This window comes from Salmo salar, chromosome ssa09 (genome assembly GCF_905237065.1).
Source record: "Salmo salar chromosome ssa09, Ssal_v3.1, whole genome shotgun sequence".
NCBI lineage: Eukaryota > Metazoa > Chordata > Actinopteri > Salmoniformes > Salmonidae > Salmo > Salmo salar.
This window is the reverse complement of record NC_059450.1, coordinates 15,427,360-15,447,419: the sequence shown is the minus strand read 5'-3', so window position 1 is coordinate 15,447,419 and position 20,060 is coordinate 15,427,360. Positions and strand designations below refer to the sequence as shown.

The window sequence follows — 20,060 nt, the reverse complement described above, 5'->3', positions numbered from 1 at the left end:
GTGTGTGTGTGAGTGTGTGTGAGAGAGAGTGCACTCTGCCTGCCTTCAGTTTTGCCCTTTGCCACTACATCTGATAATTATTAGATAGGCTATAGAAGTGCTCATCTAGTTCAATGGCTCAAACAGTGCACTGCTGGCTCATTCCATTTAGATGTTTGATTTACATGTAAACAATGTAGGTTCCAGAGACACAGAGAGAAATCAATAGCTGACTTAATGGCCCGCTGTCTCAACTTCATGTATTGAATTCACTATGCATTTGGGTCACTTTGAATACTGTTTTTTTCTCTCTCTGGTGTCGGTTTACTCTAACAAAGTTACTAACAACACATTTTCTCTTCTTAATTCATTCAATACACTCGTCATGCTAACCTCTTGCTCCTCCTTTCTGTCATCTGTTTACCTTCCTCTATCACCCTCACATTCCCCTCCAATCCCTCCCCCTTAACATGTCTCATTACTCTCCCTACACTCATTCCTTTACTCCCACTCTCCATCTCTCCCATCTCAGTGTGATCAAGCCCAGTGCATTCAGAGCACCAAATTGGTTTTGCAGGCTGCTGCCACCCCCCTGCTGCAGAGTGAGCCGGTCATCCTCACAGACGAGGCGTTTCTACCGGGCAGAACATCATTAGGGGGTCCCTGCTCTGGAGCCCTGCCGCTGGGGGGTCATCCCACACCCCCTACCTCCACCCCCAAACTCAGCTGTGACAACGACATGCTGCCTTTCCGGAACGAGCAAAGCAACGGGCTACGACACCACCACACGGACGGGGGCCACCACCACTTCCTCACGCCCGAGGAAGCTCCCTCGCCACCGGGCATGCTCCCCTGCGGCAGTCCCCTGGGACACAGCCACACCATACAGGGCTTCTACAACCCAGCCAGCCAGGACTCTCTACACGAGGACTCTGTCAGAGGCCTGGTCAAACTCAGCTCTGTCTGACATGGGGTTCACTCAAACATCCCTCCGTCCCCTAAAACGCTCCTCCCTTCCATCCACACCCGTGCCAAACAGTGGGTCGCCCCAACCCTGAATGCCTGTAACCAATATCGTCTCCGTCCACTAAAATCACAGGACTTGAGCCTCTAAAAGACTGGTACTATTTGGGAGCAGAACTGACCTGAACTGGGACCTTCCCTCCCCAGCCAACAACTTGCCAAACCTCTGCATCATAATGGGGGTTGTTGCTGGTGAAGGGCCCAGGGGACTTATTATTCTAAACAGTCACAAACGTACTGTTTTCTACTGAAGCATAGTCCGCTCTCCTGGGAGGGGGACAGAGGAGGAAAAACAGAAGTGGTAGGTGTATGGCTGTCTGTCAGCTATTTTAAAGTAAAGAAAGTGTTGTGACAGCTGTTCCTAAATATATTAAAGAAAAGCTGCTTTATTTCTGTCAGGAATCACGATTCTGGCATTTTCTTTTCTTTTTTTGTACAACGGACTGTGGCCTACTCGTTGATCACTAATGAACAGTGTCAGCCTTTCTGAGGAGATTCCGGTTGATAGTCGACAGTGCAATCAGTAAACAAGAGTTAGTGTCATCGTGTTGCTAGCCTTAGTGGAGTTGCCAACGACCGGATGTATCCGGTTTTCAGGGATCCAGCTAATTCACCCTAGCTTCCTTTTCCGCTGAAAACCAGATGTGGAAACTCCACTCAGGCGTTTTCTTTTATCCCTGCTGCGTTAGGTTATCATGTTGCATATCATACAATTATTTTTAAATTCCATGTTAAAAAGATTTGGTATTGTGTTGTGCCATACTAAGGTAAAAAATGTTCTCCTCACATTATACTTCCTGTGGATATATTAATAAAATCACATATTTTTAAGGTACTAGATTCTCTCTGTTGAAGCCAAGCCCCAAGGTGACCAGTTGAAAGTCATGTGTTATCATCTCTGACGTCACACATCCTTTGGTAGGTCTTAAAAAAGGTAGCCTTGTGACGATTCAACAGTATAAAATCATTGTACATGATGTGTTGAGGGTGAGTCCTGCTGTAGGCTGGTCAGATGCCTCTGGATCATAGAGACTGGGGAAAACAAGGGCTCTCTGTCACCAGACATACTCACCTCATTGTGTGCACCGGTCAAACGAAAGTGACTATAGGCTTTACTTCAGAAGGAACTGCATTTCCCTAAGCCACGTGGATTTGCTATTTTTAATGTGACAAAGCAAACTCCATTGGAAAACATCACCTTATAGAAGAGCCTTTGCCTCTGCATGGTTTGAGTGTGAAAAAAGGGCCAGTCAACGTCTGTACCTCTTAACTTGTAGCGCCATCTGGTGGTTGAAGAGGATAAATGTGCCTATGTTGGAGAGGTGATAAATGTGCATACTGTAGATATCACAGGTAATTGAGGACCTGGTGGACAAAAGACCCCAGAGGAATATTCCAATCATCATACATTTATTTAAAAGCACTTGAACTATTTATAATACATTACATACAGTAGATTCTTTATTATGTACATCAGGAGGAAACCGACAGCAGGAATCTCTTTGCTTTGCAAATATACCAGTGGCCCTGTCACACTTGGTGCAGGGCCACTGCTGGAAGATGACATCTCAGCAGTGTAACAGTAAGAAGTTACTGTTAAAAACAAAATGGGTGAAATGCATGACTGAAAAAGAATTTGCATAGAGGTGGCAGAAATGACCAGCTCAAATGGTTGAGTGACTGTGTTCAAGCAAGAAAGGAAAATGGCCATACAGTCATAACACGAATTGATTAACACACATTATTTTCATTGGAATCCTCATCAACCAGTATTTGGTTTGACCCTGTAGTGTGCTTTGACTGAAGTACACTAGACTAGATCATACGGTGGGTGAGCTTAGACAACTAGATTTGGCATTTCTGTGATTGCACATAGAGTATTTGACCTTGTAATGCAGCCTTTTAGGCCACATTGCCTTTCTAAGGTATGCTCTTTGAAGCACGTATTACTCTAGAGGCTACGTTTTGACAGGCAGCCCAATTGTGATGTTTGTTTCACTAATTGGTCTTTTGACCAATCTGATGCGATTGTTCAAAAGACCAATTCATGGAAAAAGGTCAGAATTGGGCTGCCTTTCTAAACGAAGCCTATGGGTCATAAATAGCCACACATGTTCCCTCAGGTACAGGAACGTTAAATAGGGTCAGGGTTTTCACATTCCTGATAAATATATTCTGTGGGTTGCTAAGCAACACCTGTAACCATCCTATCATTTGTTTCACCCATCTCAGGTGTTGAATGGGAATATTTTAGTGATTTAGTATTTCAGCTCCAAGAAATGTTTTAGTTAACCCCTCCCAAATCACGGTCCCTGTAGATGTAAATTGAAATTTAGCGGCCTTCCACCAATAAGTTAATTTATCGCCCTCTTAATACCTGGTGCTAACGCATCCTTTGTCCTGATTTTGTCCACATTTTTTGACAGTTGTAGCCAATTAAAAGACGCATTGTGGTCCGATCTTCCTGACCACCTCCGGAAGTAGTCAGACACCCTTTGTATCTGAAAATCAATCAAGTGTAAACAGATCTGGATGGTCAAACCATTTTAAATCATCATTATACCGGCCTCTAAATCATTGATATAAAATAAATACATGAATATTCATTGGTGGTGGAGGGTGTAACCTGGCCTGTTGTCCAGAATGGGGCTTAGCGTCTATGTCCTCGGTCACCACAGCTTCACATCCATCAGCTCCAGGTCTCCCATGATCTCCAGCTGGTTGATGGTGCTCAGGTCCTGCACCCGATGCCTGTAGTCCAGCAGGTGAGAGCCGTTCACCGCCAGCTTGAACTGGTGGGGCTGGCAGAGGATAAGCATCTGGGGCAGAGAGAGTACTTGTAGTGAAAAAGACAAGCGAGAGTTCCAATAATACAGGTAACGTGCAGGTGATGTGAGAACTGATGAAAGGGGCTTATTTGTTTTTTAAGTAAGAAATACACAAACAAAACTCTTCTGTATATTAAGAGGCAGCATACCTCAAAGTACTCCCCAGGTGAGAATGGGAAGAGGGGAAGCTCCCTCTCCTCTGGTCCCCAGGACTCACTCAGGTAGGAGTTCCTGATGACCATGGCCGACTTCATCCGGGGGTTCAGGTGCAGAGCGATGTTCTCACTGCTGCTGTTGCGGAGGTTCACAGTGAAGCTGCCAGACAGGAGGTTCATCAGACAACAACGATGCAGGTTATTCTACAGTATGTTATGGATAGTGGGCACTGGGCAGTCCTGGCCTTACACACCACCTCAAAAGGTACACGGTCCATTTTCTTGAAAGATGGTTTAAATACTGAGATGTGTCCCATTGCTTACCTGTGTGGGTACATGCTGACCTGTCCCTTGATTGTGATGTGCTGTCCTGGGCTCACCCCTTTCAGTAGACTGCCTTTATAAGGGAGACTCTGGAAATGCATAAGATTTAGGCCATGTCTGTAAACTGTTCAACATATTGATGCAATTGGTAATGTTGCCTTAAACTATAAATAATAGATGTATGGGAAATATTAACTCACCAGGTCACCTGATTCGCCTGATATTGAATATATTGCCTATAGGAGAAAATAATAATAAAGACAGTCATTACAGAGCGAGCTGAAAAAAACGTTTTATAATTCTAGTATGGACATATAGTAGAGTGTGTGTGTGTGGGGGGGGTGTACTTACTGAGTTTGGTATAAAGCCAAGGGCGTGCACCTTAACTTTCCCACATATAGAAAGTGTGTCAATCCTATCCAGTGGGATTCTGTGCTTGTATTCTAACAAATGAGAACCATTTACTGCCACCTGCAGGTACGAAGGAAAACAGCATTCACACGACATATACTAAATCCATTATACTGTGTTTGCTTGACTTTTGCATGATACTACTAGATTCTTGTGACTCAACAGAAGTGAATGTGCAAGCAAATGTAGGATAGGGAGTTTTTCTTGTACGTGGCCTAATCGAAGAAAGACTTTGCTCTCAGTTTTTTTCTGCTTAAGTCACCTTAAACATGTCTATGTATGGTAAACCAGTTAACTCCCAGACATTGGTCCACTTGCCTTAAAGACATCATCATGGACCAGGATGATCGTCTCGAAGGCTGCTCCCTGTCTGTAGGGCAGCTGCTGAAGGGTCTCCTCCCTGCCCCAACTCTCTTGCACCAGGGAGTTACACACCACGCACGGGGAGCCCTTAAAACGGGGGTTGAAGTGGAAGGCGATGTCCGCACGAGGTTTAGTACTGCTGCCACAGGACAGGTCCACCTGGAACCTGCAGTTAGCATATTGGTGCCTATTAAGAGTTTCAACATTTCTAAAAGCAAAGGTGGGGACTCGAGTCACTCTAAATGTATCATTTTTTGGTTGAACGGGGTTGGGTAAACATTTTTTTGCAAGCTTAACATATTTTTTGTGAGTTGGGTGAACTTATTTTTTCAAGTTGGGTAAGCATATTATTTCTCAGTTGAGCCTGGGTGTGGACGTGAAGCTACAATTCAAATTGAAATCAAATGTTATTTGTCACATGCTTTGTAAACAACAGGTGTAGACTAAGGTGTAGACTAAGGTGTAGACTAAGGTGTAGACTAAGGTGTAGACTAAGGTGTAGACTAAGGTGTAGACTAAGAGGGAAATGCTTACTGACAGCTCTTCCCAACAATGCAGAGAAAAATAGCACAAGGAATAAATACACAATGAGTAACGATAATTTGGTTATATACACGGGGTACAACTACTGAGTCGATGTGCAGGGGTACGAGGTAAGTATATACAGTATGTACATATGTATATGTCTAGGCAAAAGGATAGATAATAAACAGTAGCAGCAGCGTATGTGATGAGTCAAAAGAGTGCAAAGAGTTTTAATGCAGTTAGACCGGGTAGCTATTTACTTAAGTATTTAGTAGTCTTATGACTTGGACCCCCAAGATGTTCAGGGTTCTGCTGGTTCCAGACTTGGTGCATCAGTACCATTTTCCATGCAGTAGCAGAGAGAACAGTGATTTGGGTGGCTGGAGTCTGACAATTTTTAGCGCCTTCCTCTGACACCGCCTGGTATAGAGGTCCTAAGCCATATGCACGACCCTCTGTAGCGCCTTTCCAATTGATTCCACCCATAACCACAAAGTTCAAATTGTCTATCATACAAATTAATAAAAACAACAATGTGCATTTTGGCCATGATAAACACAGGTGAAATAGGCGGAAGGGAGGGGTTTGGTCGAGAGTTTGCGAGCGAGGAGACTTCGCTGCCTTCCTTTGCACAATGATAATCACAATTGTTAACGGCTTCCCCCTCCAGAAGTCAAACATGAAATTACAAACTTTAGTGAGAGAATTTTACTTCTGGGTAACCAAAATTAGTGTTAGGTTGAACCGGGATGTGGACATGAAATTAGGGTTAGGGAAAACAACATAACATCACATACCTGTCAGCGTCATTGTGAACAGTGCCCTGGATAATGACTATCTCCCCAGGGTGTAGGCCCCCAGGTACGGCCCCGGTGAACGGAATCACCTGAATGGAGAAGTAAGAGAGGCGTAATAAAGGCAACACATATAGGCAAACATAATCAAATCATATTTAGTGTGTGTGTGTCCTACGCCATTAATGTATCAATACATTCCATAACCTCTATCCCATTGCTGATACACAAGATCGTATAAAATCGTTAAACATGATTTCGGCCCGACAATTGTAGGCTACAATGAAATGACTGCAAAACGATGGACGATATAGCTGCACATATAAGCTACCTATTGATAACAAAAAAAAATACATGCGGTAGCCTAATATGCAGGGTAGGCTATTCAATGTGTCAGAATTATTTTATTCTCATTGTTGAGAAAGGGAGAGTCTCGCTGTGAGTAGTAAAGGTTGGCTAGTGAACAAGTCTCTTACCGGATTTAGGACCGTTTGTTTCGCGTTTGCCACAGCCATTGGGCCCGTTATGCAACACTACCATACAGCGGTTACCGGTACCGCTAAATGATTGCAAAGAATGTAGAACGAATTGGGTCGATGTTTTTATTTTCTGCTATATTCAGAAGGCAGTAGGCATTTTCTCTCCATCTTCTATTCAACGTCCTACTACGTCACACACGCACTATGCGCAACCATGTGATCCAGGTTATGTGCTGTGACAGGCTGCTGCCACTGTATCTAAAAAAAAAAGCTGGAGACGAGACCAAATAAATTGAAAAACGCACATCTGTAGCGTATATAGCAATAGACGTAAAGAAAGGTAGCCTACAATAAAAATACAGTTCTCAAAAATAAGGCCATAGAATAAAATACAATCTTAAAAGCTTTCTCTAAAGTATAGGCTAGTAAACCAATAAAGAAAATGGGCCCCTAATGCCTAAAGAATAGCTAAAAAAAATAGCTAAAAAGCTTTGGAATAATTCCAAAGCGCGTAACGTTTTACACGCACGCACGCGCACACACACACACACACACACACACACTTTTGAGTTGGCTCAATTTCGTTGCAATTATTGACAAATTATTAAATAATTAATTTGTATTACGATCAAAATGTGGGTTATTACAACTCAGTCTAAATGTAATGTATGGGTACCGTCTGTAGCTATCATTCCACTATTTGCCAATCCTGTCACGCTAAACCTTGGGCATGTGACGCGAAGTAGCCTAAAAGAGGTGAATGTTAACAGATTGGTACGTAGTCTAGAATAGGACTACTGAAGGTGGCCAAAGCTCGCCAGTTTCGTGGGCGATACCTTTATGGCAATTATGATGTCAGACAGATCTGGGTTAATCATGGTCGGCGCTATGGCAACATTCCTCTTTGATTCTATCCACCTTTATTTTGCGCGCCAGAAGTCTCGAACCGGTCTAGGTGGATAGCACCCTGTTTTTTTTGTGCAACAAGATGCACATCTTCTGGACTGCCATTCCCTTCAGGAGGTTTTACTCCGAGGAACCCGAGCTAATTCCTCGGGAGCTTCGCAGACCCTCACCTATCAAGCCTCCCCCGGACGGAGGATGGGGGTGGGTGATTGTCTTATCATCGTTCCTCTATAATGTCCTGGTACTGGGATACCACAACTCCTTCGGCGTGTACCTCATCAGTCTCCTCAAAGAGTTTGGGGAGACAAGTTCTAAAACAGGCAAGTTACCCTAAAACATAATCAAGTAGCGTTAGGCCCGTTTATCCAACCTGCTCTCAGAGCATTTCGTATTCTACCCAACATCATAGTGAAATGTAGTATTAGGCTACACACTGTAAACTCTACTGCTGTAACTAGACATTTCAACAACTATTTTGTATTAGCTGCAAAGTGATTTTGTGATCATGACACGAGATGTGTAAACGTTAATAAACCTGTAATAAACATGTTATAAACAAGTAGTTCCCTAAACTGCACTGTATCACATCAATCAGAAGATTGCTTACAGACGCTATAGAATAGATTCATTGAAATCTGCTAGCTATCTAACCTATGACCTACTCTCTGCTGTCCTATAGCATGGGTTGGCTCCATCAGCTATGGTTTCATCATGGTCTGTGGGCCCCTGTCTGGGAAGCTGACAGTCAGGTACGGAGCCAGAGAGATCTCCATCCTAGGATCCCTCATCATCATGATCTCCACGGTGTGCTCGTCCTACGCACCCAATCTAGGAACACTGTTCTTCACACACGGCTTCCTCACTGGAGTGGGCTCCAGCTTTGCCTTCACCCCAGGTTGGTACAAGGGCAGGTAGCCTAGTGGTTAGAGCGTTGGGCCAGTAACCGAAAGGTTGCTAGTTTGAATCCCTGAGCTGACTAAGTAAACATCTGTCGTTCTGCCCCTGAACAAGGCAGTTAACCAACTGTTCCTAGGCCGTCATTGTAAATAAGAATTTGTTCTTAACTGACTTGCCTAGTTAAATAAAGGTTAAATAAAAAGGGAGGGATAAAATTAGCTAATGGTTAGTTATACTACTGCAGGGGTCGGCAACAGGCAAGTTCTAAATGTTTTATCTTATTTAAGTTAAACCTTTCAGGAATTCAGCAAAACATTAGTTTAATTTAGGAAATCTGTTCCCAAGTATTCCCACAAACCAAAAAGATGTGATCATGTCTCAATGTATGTAATGATTTTTCTAATTTATTTCAGATACGGTCTCTTTCTGGGCTTAGTTGTGGTCAATTTGCGGTGACCAAAATCATCCCGCGGCTGAATCTAGTTGCCTACCCCTGCACTATGAATTCACTAAAACTTCCAATCGATCCACAGCTTTTCTAGTTTATATTGTGTTATCAAGACCAGGACAGCTAACACATTATCTCACCTCCATCTCCCTCCTCTTCCTCCCGTGGGGCAGGTATGATCATGGTTAGCCAGTACTTCACCACCAAGCGTTCCCTGGCCACGGGGTTAGTGATGTCAGGGGGAGCAGCAGGGGCCCTGGTCCAGACTCGGCTCCACCTGTTCCTCATAGATGTCCTGGGTTGGAGGCAGAGTCTCCGAGTTTTCTCAGGTCTCCTGATTATCTGTGTCATCACCGGCTTCACCTACCTGCCTCTCAACCCCAAAGGTACTGCAGAACGTTCAGACCCACAATGGTTTTTATTTCTTTAGTACGTTGCAGGTTACCATGTTAAATGATGAGCATACAGAGATGGGACCTTCTATCACATCATCATGACTGAGTGCCCAATTTATTTAACTACCTCAACTGATTTTATGTTTACGCTTTCAAAAGGAAACGTAATATTAATCAAAAAATATGTGTTACTGATGAGGTTTGAGTGATTTATGTGTATTTGAAAGGTTACACCAGAAGTGTGGTGGATAATTTGAAGAACTCTCCCTTGAAGAAGTTTGTTGTGGACCTTGGCCTGTGGAAAGACAAAATCTTTCTGATATGGGTTGCAGCCAATGGACTGTGTAAATTTGGATTCTTCATTCCATATGTCCACTTGGTAAGTTACACATTGGTATTAACAACTGAAGGCTCAGGTGAAATGGTACAACATTATAGTTTGGAACCATTCTGTAATTTTACTCATATACAGTACATTTGGAAAGTACTCAGACCCCTTGACTTTTCGCTTGGTCATTATGGGGTATTGTGTGTAGATTGATTAAATAAAATAAAACATTAAGCAATTTTAGAATAAGGCTGAAAGTAAAAAAAAAAATGGGAAACAGTTTTTTAGAAATTTTAGCTAATTTATAAAAGAAAAAAAACATACCTTATTTACATGCGTATTCAGACCCTTTGCTATGATACTCGAAATTGAGCTCTTCTGCATCCTGTTTCCATTGATCATCCTTGAGATGTTTCTACAACTTGATTGGACTCCACCTGTGGTAAATTCAATTGATTGGGCATGATTTGGAAAGGTACACACCTGTCTATATAATGTCCCACAGTTGACAGCGGATGTCAGAGCAAAAAAAATAAGCAAGGAGGTTGAAGGAATTGTCCGTAGAGCTCCGAGACAGGATTGTGTCGAGAGACAGATCTGGGGAAGTGTACCAAAACATGTCTGCAGCATTGAAGGTCCCCAAGAACACAGTGGCCTCCATCATTCTTAAATGGAAAAAAGTTTGTAACCAGCACGACTCTTCCTAGAGCTGGCTTCCCGGCCAAACTGAGCAATCGGGTAGAAGGGCCTTGGTCAGGGAGGTGGCCAAGAATCCAATGGTCACTCTGACAGAGCTTCAGAATTCCTCTGTGGAGATGGGACAACCATCTCTCCACCAATCAGGCCTTTATGGTAGAGTGGCCAGACGGAAGCACTCCTCAGTAAAAGGCACTTGACCGCCTGCTTGGAGTTTGCCAAAAGGCACCTAAATATTCTCAAACCATGAGAAACAAGATTCTCTGGGCTGATGAAACCAAGATTGAACTCTTCGGCCAGAATGCCAAGCATCACACCTGGAGGAAACCTGGCAACATCCCTACGGTGAAGCATGGTGGTGGCAGCATCATGCTGTGGGCATGTTTTTCAGCGGTAGGGACTGGGAGACTAGTCAGGATCGAGGCAAAGATGAATGGAGAAAAGTACAGAGAGACCCTTGATGAAAACCTGCTCCGGAGTGCTCAGGAACTCAGACTGGGGTGAAGGTTCACCTTCCAACAAGACAACGACCCTAAGCATACAGCCAAGACAACTCAGTAGTGGCATCGGGACAAGTCTCTGAATGTCATTGAGTGGCCCAACCAGAGCCCGGACTTGAACCCAATCGAACATCTCTGGAGAGACCTGAAAATAGCTTTGCAGCAACGCTTCCATGCTTCAACAAAGTACTGAGTAAAGGGTCTAAATGCTTAGGTAAATGTGATACTTACAGGTTTTTTTATATACATTTACAAACATTTCTAAAAACCTGTTTTTGCTGTCATTATTGGGTATTGTGTGCAGATTGATCAGGGGGGAAATAAGAATAAGGCTGTAACGTTACAAAATGTGAAAAAAGTCAAGGGGTCTGAATACTTCCCGAATGCACTGTATCTCAAAGATGAGTGAATGTAGTTCAGGTACAAAATGTGTGCGTGTGTCCTGCTCTAGGTGAAGCATGCGGTTCAGCTGGGCATCCCCGTCCACAGTGCCACTAACATCATGCTGTTCCTAGGCTTGACTAGCATGATCAGCCGGATCATCTTCGGCAGGATCTGTGACTCAGAGAGAATCAACAGGCTCTACATCAACCAGGCCTCTGTCTTCGGTGTGGGTGGGTTGGCCTTATGCCTATACCTCCTCACGGTCATTGTGACCGTTAGTGAAGCAATACGACACGAGAGAGTGTATGTTATGGCGGTTATTATCACGGCTGTGCTGCAGTCAAATGTACAAGGTGAATTCTGGAGACCGTACACAACCTAACACCTGTCCCCTACTGTCTTTCCTCCTGTGTTGCCAGGTCTGCTGTACATGTTGATCCCACTGCTCCAATCCTACGGCTCTCTGGTGGCCTTCGGCCTGTTCCTGGGGATCGCTGATGCTGGCAACTACATCCTGCTCCCTGTCCTGACCTTTGACCTGATGGGGGCCGAGAAGATGCCCGTGGCCTGGGGGTTCATGCTCACGGTCAACGCGGTCAGCTGCTTGGGGCCGCCCTTTGCTGGTAGGTTCACCGCAGCTGACGTTATTGTTGTAACAGTACTTATTCTTAAGTTGGAGGAGTGTAAGCCATGTCAGTACAGCCCAACAATGACTGAATCCGCTCAAAATGTTGTTTTTTTTGGCAGATGTGCAGAGTTTGCATCACTGTCTTTGCATGAAGGAACATCATACAAGTAGTATGATGATAAAAGTCATAGTCATCATACCTTTGTTGTTTGAAGTCTCAGTCATGAGTTGTTGTCCCGGTCAGGTTGGGTGAATGACATGACAGGAAGCTACAACTTGGGCTTTGTGGTTGCCGGGGCGTTGAACGTGGCAGCCTGTTTTGTCTTGGCCTTGATCCCCATAGCCAAGAGTTCAACCAGGCAGACACGCAAGAGCATCATGAACGTCACCATCGACCGCTCCACACAGGAAATCACGCAGTGGGCCGACAACCTGCCTCCTATCGCTGAGGTAATACACCGGTACCTCTCTCTACTCACCAGATGATGACACTGTTGTTCTTTTCTAAAATGGTTGGCAAAACAAAATATTTGGTTTCATTGTCAATTATAATTGACGGTGCAAGTTTTTCCTGACCACGTGGCTTGACCAGTAAAAAAAGTTATGGTCAGGAAAAACTACTAGCCCTAATTATAAAATGTATGTTTACTCAAAATATTTACATTTCAATTGTCAAATAGGAGCCACCAGTGTCCAAATATGTGAACTACTTCTCTACGACTACGTTCCGTAGTCCAGAGATTACTGAGAGTAGACCTGAGGTGTACAGAGGAGATGATGCCGAAACCGCAGGACCTGCTGAAGTCACCCGGCTATAGAAACAACACACCTTCTGCCTCATCAGGAGAGAATAAATGTTGTATCTTTTCACTTAGGGGAGCAAATACAATAATGTATCGATACAGTGTTGGCTGGTATTCTTATAGTGAATTAATCCATTTTCATTTAATTAAGAGAGAAATGACGAGCGCAGGACTTGTTAGTCATTGTCCAGTAGGTGGCGCTTCTGTACCAAGTGAAAATAAAAGTCTGTGTCGGAGCACTGCTCGTCAGCAGTGATAATTAAGGACCTCTCCATCCATACTGCAAGACACATTCTATAGTGAATGACAGTGACACTTTTCTCAGACACAAAATATTTTATTTGCAGCACTTAGTTTTGACTGAAATACATAATTAAAACAGTTAGTTTTTTTAGCTGTTACTTATTAAATGCCATTAAACAGCAAGAAAGCCTTCAACCAACACTGTACTTTCAAGCCATTCATCATTGCAATATTATATCCAAAGCCGACAGGCCATAAGAGCTTCACTACACACTGACGCCAGCCAGTAAAACAACAAACTAAAACATCCACTCTGTCACAACGGTTTCAACTGCCTCTGGGAGATACTGTTCAAATGTGATAGTTGCATCTTGCTTACCAAATAAACTCCACTGAATAAAATCCCACAGATTAACAAAAACTCCCATTGATGTATTGTTGCAAAAACTAAACAAATAGGTCTCATTTCTAAGAAAGAGCAATGAGATGGAGTGCCATTTGACCAGCTCCAATATTGTATTAAAGTGCAATAGGGATTTGGCATACCTTAGCAGAACAGATGAACATTGAGCTAAAGTTGATGAAAAGTATGCATCCTGCTAAATGCTGTGTGGGTGAGATGATTATGCATTATAAAATGGATGGAATAAAATTGACAGGCCATGGCTAGCATAAATTATACTGAAATAGTCAAGTTCTTGTGAGGCGGTTCAACAGTATTCGAAAGTGCATACTATGTATCACAGTCTTTCTGGCTGGCTCATCAAATACTTGTGGGAGATGACAACATAATAGCGTTTTCATTAATCAGCAGGACAAGGGCAAATTCTCCTGTCCTGCATAGGAGAAATGACTCCTCGCTTCTCTGAAGAATGTTAAAGAATATTGTTGCAGCAAGTGTGGTGCCCTTGTATCACGGCAACATTGATACATTGCTGCGAATACTATTGCTTAGTGTTGTAGAGGTCACATACATTTTTGGGGATTTAGGATATTAAAATCACCCAAATATATTTACTATAGATTTATTTACTGAAACGTCTGAAAGGGTTTGATGTGTTGTTATCAGACTATATGAGACAATACCAGACTATTTTGTCTTTGGCAAATGTGATAGTCAAGGACCAGGCCCCTAAGAGTGAACAGTGTGCAGTAAGAATTGTCCCTCATATCTACACTGACTCAATCCTGTATTCTGTAAACATCTTTGCACACCTAAGACCCGTTTCAAATCAAACCCAGTAACTTAACACGATCCCAAAGATCAGTCAAAAACACCACTCTCCTTGTGCTGCAAGAATTCACCTTAGGATTCATGTTCACCACAAAACAATGTTTGTAGTGTATCAACTGTATGTAGAGTGTTGTCTTTGACGAAATTTGCAAGGCTGGTTATTGGTTCTGAATGAACAGGTGGGTACTGGTTTTGAACCTAATTCACTAATAAGTGCATTGTGCTCTTCAACATGATTCCTTGATTATATATAATGGTAGAATAGCATTATTGCAGAATTATATGCAGTATGTGGCTAATTTCCTCCTTCTGTTCAATGGCCTTGTGAAGTAATGTCATAGGCAGTTTTGATATCAGGCCTTGGTGTGAATGTTATTTCCCCTCCCCACCATTTCTTCATAGAGCCATGTTACAGAGCATACATCACCACCGTAGCAGGCCTTGTACTGGACCAGATGAAGCTGCTTATGCGTTTGCTTGTTTCATTTAGATAGGACTTGTGTGTGCCAGCTATGTCAGTCAGAACATACTTTAACTGCCCCCTGCACTCAGACAATTCCACCTCTGATGTGAGATTTTTGTCTAAAAGCGACCAGCCAGCCAACATAATTAAAAACAATATATATTCTAACTATCTGCTAAAACAAAAATGCACAATACAAACTGAACACAGGGAAATACAAAAAAAAAAAAAAACATCTGCACATGTCATCTCATTATGTAGAGTCAGATGCATTTCTGGTTGCACTCATTCAACATGTAAAAGTCATCCTTGTTAAGGCTTGTCCTGTAGATACTGTAACTGACCATGCAAAGACAACACATTCCATTACGAGCAGGTAAACTGGACAGGGGGGGGAAATAAAGCTGACATTGAAAAATGTTCCTTATATTTTAAAAAGGTCCACTATATTCTATTGACGGGCTTCTGTAATGTAGCATCATTGGTACACGGTCATATCACATGAGTCTTGTCAGGCAGACTGAGGATGAAAGGGAAGAGTATGCCCTTAGCTTCCAGTGGTGGCCTCAGAGGTTCCTCTACAAAGTAAGAGCCGTCTTCCTCCACTACAAACTGCAGAATCTGAGTCTTGTTCACACAATAGATGCAACTTCCGATGACGGCACACCGGAACGGCAAAGGGGTGCCCTGTCGCTGTGACACACAGTCGTGCCACATTTTCACTATAGTGTTGTACTTGAACACATTGACCCCCTGGTCGCGGTTCACGTCAAACCTGTAGATGAAACTTTTCAGGGCCACCATGTCAGTTGACTTCTTCCTGCTGTTGTTGTAGGGGCACTCCTGCCACTCGTCCCTCTTGGGGTCGTATTTTAGGAGACGGTAGAACAGAGACCCTCCAGAAACATAGAGCTCTCCGTTACAGGTGGTGGCTTCATGGGCCACAGCGAACGCCCCTTTGGGTAAGGGAGCCACTGTGGTCCATCTGTCAGTCCGAGGATCATACTTTTCCACTGTGAACAAACACTCCCCTCCTATGGCGTACAGGTTACCTTCCATAGACACTAGCTTGAGCTGCGAGCGCGCCTGGTTGAGCGGCCGAACCTCGCTCCAGCGGTTAGTGATGGGGTTGTAACAGAACACCTTGTCTGAGACCTTGCCCTTATCCCCATATCCCTTTATCCCACCGGCCACAAACAGGTAGTTGTACATGGTGCAGATCCCACAGCCCTTAGTGTTAATGTCCTCCGGCATCAGAGTCAGAGGTCTCCAGTCATTGGCTGCCTCGTTGAAGCTGTAAATCACGTGGTTCTCCTCGAAGGACGCCGCGGACAGAGGGCTCTGCGGTCGACTGTTACAGCGACTCTGAGGTCGGCTCCCGACGCGGTCGAACACATCGTTGATCTCAGCGACCATCAGGGACCTTTTCCCCTCCATTCTCTTCTTCAGGACCAGATCCCTCTCCGACCCAGTCAGATGCCCGTACACCGTTTGGTCCCGCAGGATCTGGAGGAAATTGTCACTCATGAAGCGATAGGCCGTCTCCTTCAGTTCGTTGAGTCGTTGCTTCTTGGCGATAGTTAGAATCTCGTAGCAGTTCTCTGCTGTGACCTGCTCTGAGATGGTATCCATAGCAGCCTGGAGGGCACATGGGATCTGTAAGATCTTAGCTCCTGTGATCACCTCTACCACATTGTCCTTGTGTACATTCATCTGAGAGGTGTAGATATAGTCTATCAGGATGGTCAGGGTCTTGTACTTCAGCCCTTTCACTTTCAGGATGTCTCTCGACTGACGAGCCTTGAAATAGTCACTCTTCTCTGCCAGAACAGACTTGTGAACACTGATTTTCTGGCCACCGACTTCAATCTCTAAATCCGGCTCCTCTTTAGGCGTTGTGTTACTGACCCCACCATGGCCACTACTGTCCTTGTGTCCTTGGTTCGACTCAAGCCCTGACTGTCCATACAATGTGTCATATTCGGTGGCAGAGCTGTGGCTGAACAAGCGCTCCAGCTCTTGTATGGTTGGCTGGTTGTCCGCGGTGATACAATGAGTGTCAGGCGCGGAGGTCCCCTGCTCCGGGGAGGCGGAGACGTTTGTGATGCGACACCGACTCCCCACTACGCTCTCTCTGTAGAGGGACAGAGACCCTTCCGCTTCCTCTCTGGCCTCTCCCTTGAAGTATAGAGAGGGACCCACACTGCAGGGAACTTTGGCCCTCGCCCCATTCATATCCTCACCGATACCGTTTCTGCCATGAGCACAGTTCTGGTCTCTACCAGCTTCAAGCTTGGGTTTGTGAGATGTATTTGCTTGATGAGAAAGATCTTTATTTGAGATGTATGAGCCATCACCTTGTGGCTGGTCAAAGTGATGATTCCCGATCACCGTACCACCATCCAGCAAGTACTCCTTTGTAACTGGTGTGCTGTGTCGACAGAATCCCTGGTCGTCCAGTATGAATCCCAGGTCTGGAGCATTGGTGTTCCCCTCCTGCTTCCGTGGAAGGGGACAGACATCCTCATCCGAGGGGGAAGAGAGGAGGTCCAAGCAGACGGGATGGTGGAAGATTACGTCTGCCTCCACCGTGTGCACGCCTCCTCCCGGACTCTGTCTGTCATTCATCCTGTCTGATCAGAGCAAGTGGTAGTCCAGATCCTCAGTGATCATAGCGAGGAGAATCCAACAGAATCTTCTAGAATCACTCCTCCAGATCTTGGCAGGTCTCGTCCCTTGAACCTATTTGACACGTTAGGGGAGAAGAGAAATATATCAAAAGTTGAAAATCCATCCTGCTTCTATGGCATGTTTCAAATAACTAAAACCTAAATTGTTGCCAGTGCTAGTAGGAAGAGGAGGAAGGGAAGCGCTACTGAGGTACACAATAGTACATTTTGGTAGACAGAAGGTGCTCTTTGGTAAAAGGGGTGAATTGGTCATCAAAAAGAAACGAGGACCAAGGCACTCTTCATAGAATTAATTAAAATGCCTTTATTTGTATGGCATGTTCAATAGAAACAAGGTTTTAGCCAGTGCTACTTAAACTCTAAGGGGCGCCCTTACTCCACAAGCAACACATGGAGCCAACTTTGGCATATCTTCAGAGATTTATAGAGTAACTTTGATGTTTTCACAAAATTGACTGAACTCTATTGAAAAACATAACATTATTAAAGTCTACAGATATTATTATGCGGGTCTAATTGCACATTTGGCACTTGTGCAGAAAAAGTTGAATTCAAGTGCTATTATTAAGATAGACATAGTGAATGGAATAACAAATGAATTATTGTTGCTATTAACTGCTAACACACATGACCTCCCTATTGAATGATCATTCTAATCTGTGTTAATCGCGACCCCGTGGGAGACGGACACATAGTGCGCATGCTCAGTGGCCACTGCTGACTGCTAAATCCTGAATATGATGGGAGAGGAAAGCCGTTCACGCGCACATTTCGCTGTCAAATTGTGTAATAGAAACCAAATTCTAGTACAATAATTTATAGAAATGGATTCATATATATTCATTCATCACAATGTGAAGAAATATAAATTGGCAAATTTGTGCGCAATATAATTGTAAGGCAAGCAATTATTCAAGGCTAAATTTACCATTAAGGTATCATCCAAGATGGAAATGAATCGACTCAGTGTCCTAAATAGCATGATGATTATCATTATTATAGTATAGCCTACTACTTACGTCTTTATGTGGTGAAGTAGCAGCGCAGTTCAACAGACCGTTTTCATCAGTCTCACACACACACACACACAAAGCCCAGTTATGTAAGGTAGCCCCAATCCTGAAAATTGGAGAACCTCAAAAATGCAAAACAGCTCTTTTCCCTCATACATAGAGGTAATTTCGTAAATGTGAAGAAGTCCTTCATTACATGTCCTTTAGATATATAGGCTATCACTTGGACAAATAATCTCCGGATAAACGGATCTTTGTTATTCCTTAAAAAATCATAAGAGAAAATCCACTGTAACTACATCGACGTCTTGGCTAAAACAAAACGCAAACTGTCATTCCAGGACTCTGTCTTTCAGATGATCTATCCACGACCAATATGTTGCCAAGTAAATTCCTCCTGCAGCTCTCCAGTGCGTCCGAGCTGAGCCGTGAGCATCAAATGTCGTATTTCACCCCCACAGTTTAAAATCAGTCCAGCATAGATCAATGTTCTCCCTCTCCACTACCCCGAATGTGTTTAGATTTTTACTGTTGGCTACAGTCCGACAGTTATTGATCTAGACCACACACCCTATACACGGATATTCCCTCAGCGCATGCACCACGCACGCGCTGGAGGTAAACCACCGGAAAAATGCGACATTCCTTCACACGCTTTTGTGTCCGAGATGTCATGGGGGAAGCTCAGCGATCTGCGCCCATGCGTGGATTATAAGACCCTGTCATTGTAAGACCCTACTACAGCCTCTTATAGGAAAGGCCCTACTTCAAAAGCAAAGCCAAATGACAACAAATATGTTGTTCAGTAGACAACATACACATGTGTTTCCATAGTGGGGTATTGCAATTATAAAGACATGTGTCCACATTAAAATGTACTACAGTTACCGCCTTCTGCTTGGTACGCTACAGCATCCGTTTACAGGTTTACAGCATCATATTTTAGTCTGAAAGGAAGAACATTGCTCCAACCTGCTCTTTAAACCATGGGTTACAGTGCATTTGGAAAGTATTCAGACACCTTGACTTTTTCCACATTTTGTTACGTTAGACTTATTTTAAAATTGATTACATATTTTTTTCATCAATCTACACACACACACTACCTCATAATGACAAAGCGAAAACAGGTTTTTAGAAATATTTGCAAATGCATAAAAACCAAAACAGATACCTTATTTACATAAGTATTCAGAACCTTCGCTATGAAACTCAAATGGAGCTCGGGTCCATCCTGTTTCCTTTGATAATCCTTGAGATGTTTATACAACTTGGAGTCCACCTGGGGTAAATTATATTTATTGGACATGATTTGGAAAGGCACACACACACGCACACACACACACACCCCTACCTGTCTATATAAGGTCCCACAACTGACAGTGCATGTCAGAACAAAAACCAAGTAGTGAGGTCGGTCGAGCTCTGAGACAGAATTGTGTCATAGATCTGGGGAAGGGCACCAAAACATTTTTGCAGCATTGAAGGTCCCCAAGAACAGTGGCCTCCATCATTCTTAAACGGAAGAAGTTCGTAACCACCCAAGACTCT

General features: G+C 43.7%; 4 protein-coding genes across 11 annotated transcripts in view; 2 read left to right on the top strand and 2 right to left on the bottom strand.

Annotated features, from left to right (window-relative positions):
* The window catches only part of LOC106610784 (palmitoyltransferase ZDHHC14), a 102,045-nt gene extending 100,208 nt beyond the window's left edge, over positions 1–1,837 (top strand). For 6 of the 7 annotated variants that reach the window (XM_014210352.2, XM_014210346.2, XM_014210347.2 and 3 more), the window contains one exon: positions 512–1,837. In XM_014210352.2, the coding sequence (XP_014065827.1) occupies positions 512–946 (435 nt within the window). In that variant the 3' untranslated portion in view covers positions 947–1,837. The remainder of the gene's footprint in view (positions 1–511) is intronic. The other variant, XM_014210350.2, reaches the window with a different exon arrangement.
* A 558-nt stretch (positions 1,838–2,395) lies between these two features.
* lgals8b (galectin 8b) lies at positions 2,396–7,505 on the bottom strand. 2 transcript variants are annotated; one of them, XM_045723423.1, is made up of 9 exons: positions 6,879–7,505; positions 6,406–6,494; positions 5,039–5,249; positions 4,661–4,780; positions 4,510–4,545; positions 4,310–4,398; positions 3,980–4,145; positions 3,629–3,821; positions 2,396–3,503 (listed from the first exon to the last, which is right to left on the bottom strand). In XM_045723423.1, exons 1-8 carry the CDS (start codon positions 6,915–6,917, stop codon positions 3,672–3,674), a joined length of 900 nt encoding a protein of 299 aa, XP_045579379.1. In that variant the 5' UTR covers positions 6,918–7,505; the 3' UTR covers positions 2,396–3,503; positions 3,629–3,671. The 2 variants fall into 2 exon arrangements, with proteins under 2 accessions (XP_045579379.1, XP_014065820.1); XM_014210345.2 differs by having other exon boundaries at positions 2,396–3,821; positions 6,879–7,504.
* Positions 7,506–7,869: 364 nt separating this feature from the next.
* LOC106610782 (monocarboxylate transporter 10) lies at positions 7,870–12,881 on the top strand. Its single transcript, XM_014210343.2, has 8 exons — positions 7,870–8,107; positions 8,467–8,682; positions 9,306–9,518; positions 9,755–9,906; positions 11,503–11,665; positions 11,855–12,058; positions 12,308–12,513; positions 12,744–12,881. The coding sequence occupies exons 1-8, from the start codon at positions 7,870–7,872 to the stop codon at positions 12,879–12,881; spliced, it is 1,530 nt and encodes a 509-aa protein (XP_014065818.2).
* A 306-nt stretch (positions 12,882–13,187) lies between these two features.
* On the bottom strand, positions 13,188–20,020 carry LOC106610781 (kelch repeat and BTB domain-containing protein 11). The gene is made up of 2 exons (XM_014210342.2): positions 18,516–20,020; positions 13,188–17,548 (listed from the first exon to the last, which is right to left on the bottom strand). The coding sequence occupies exon 2, from the start codon at positions 17,432–17,434 to the stop codon at positions 15,299–15,301; it is 2,136 nt and encodes a 711-aa protein (XP_014065817.2). The 5' UTR covers positions 17,435–17,548; positions 18,516–20,020; the 3' UTR covers positions 13,188–15,298.
* Positions 20,021–20,060: the final 40 nt, after the last annotated feature.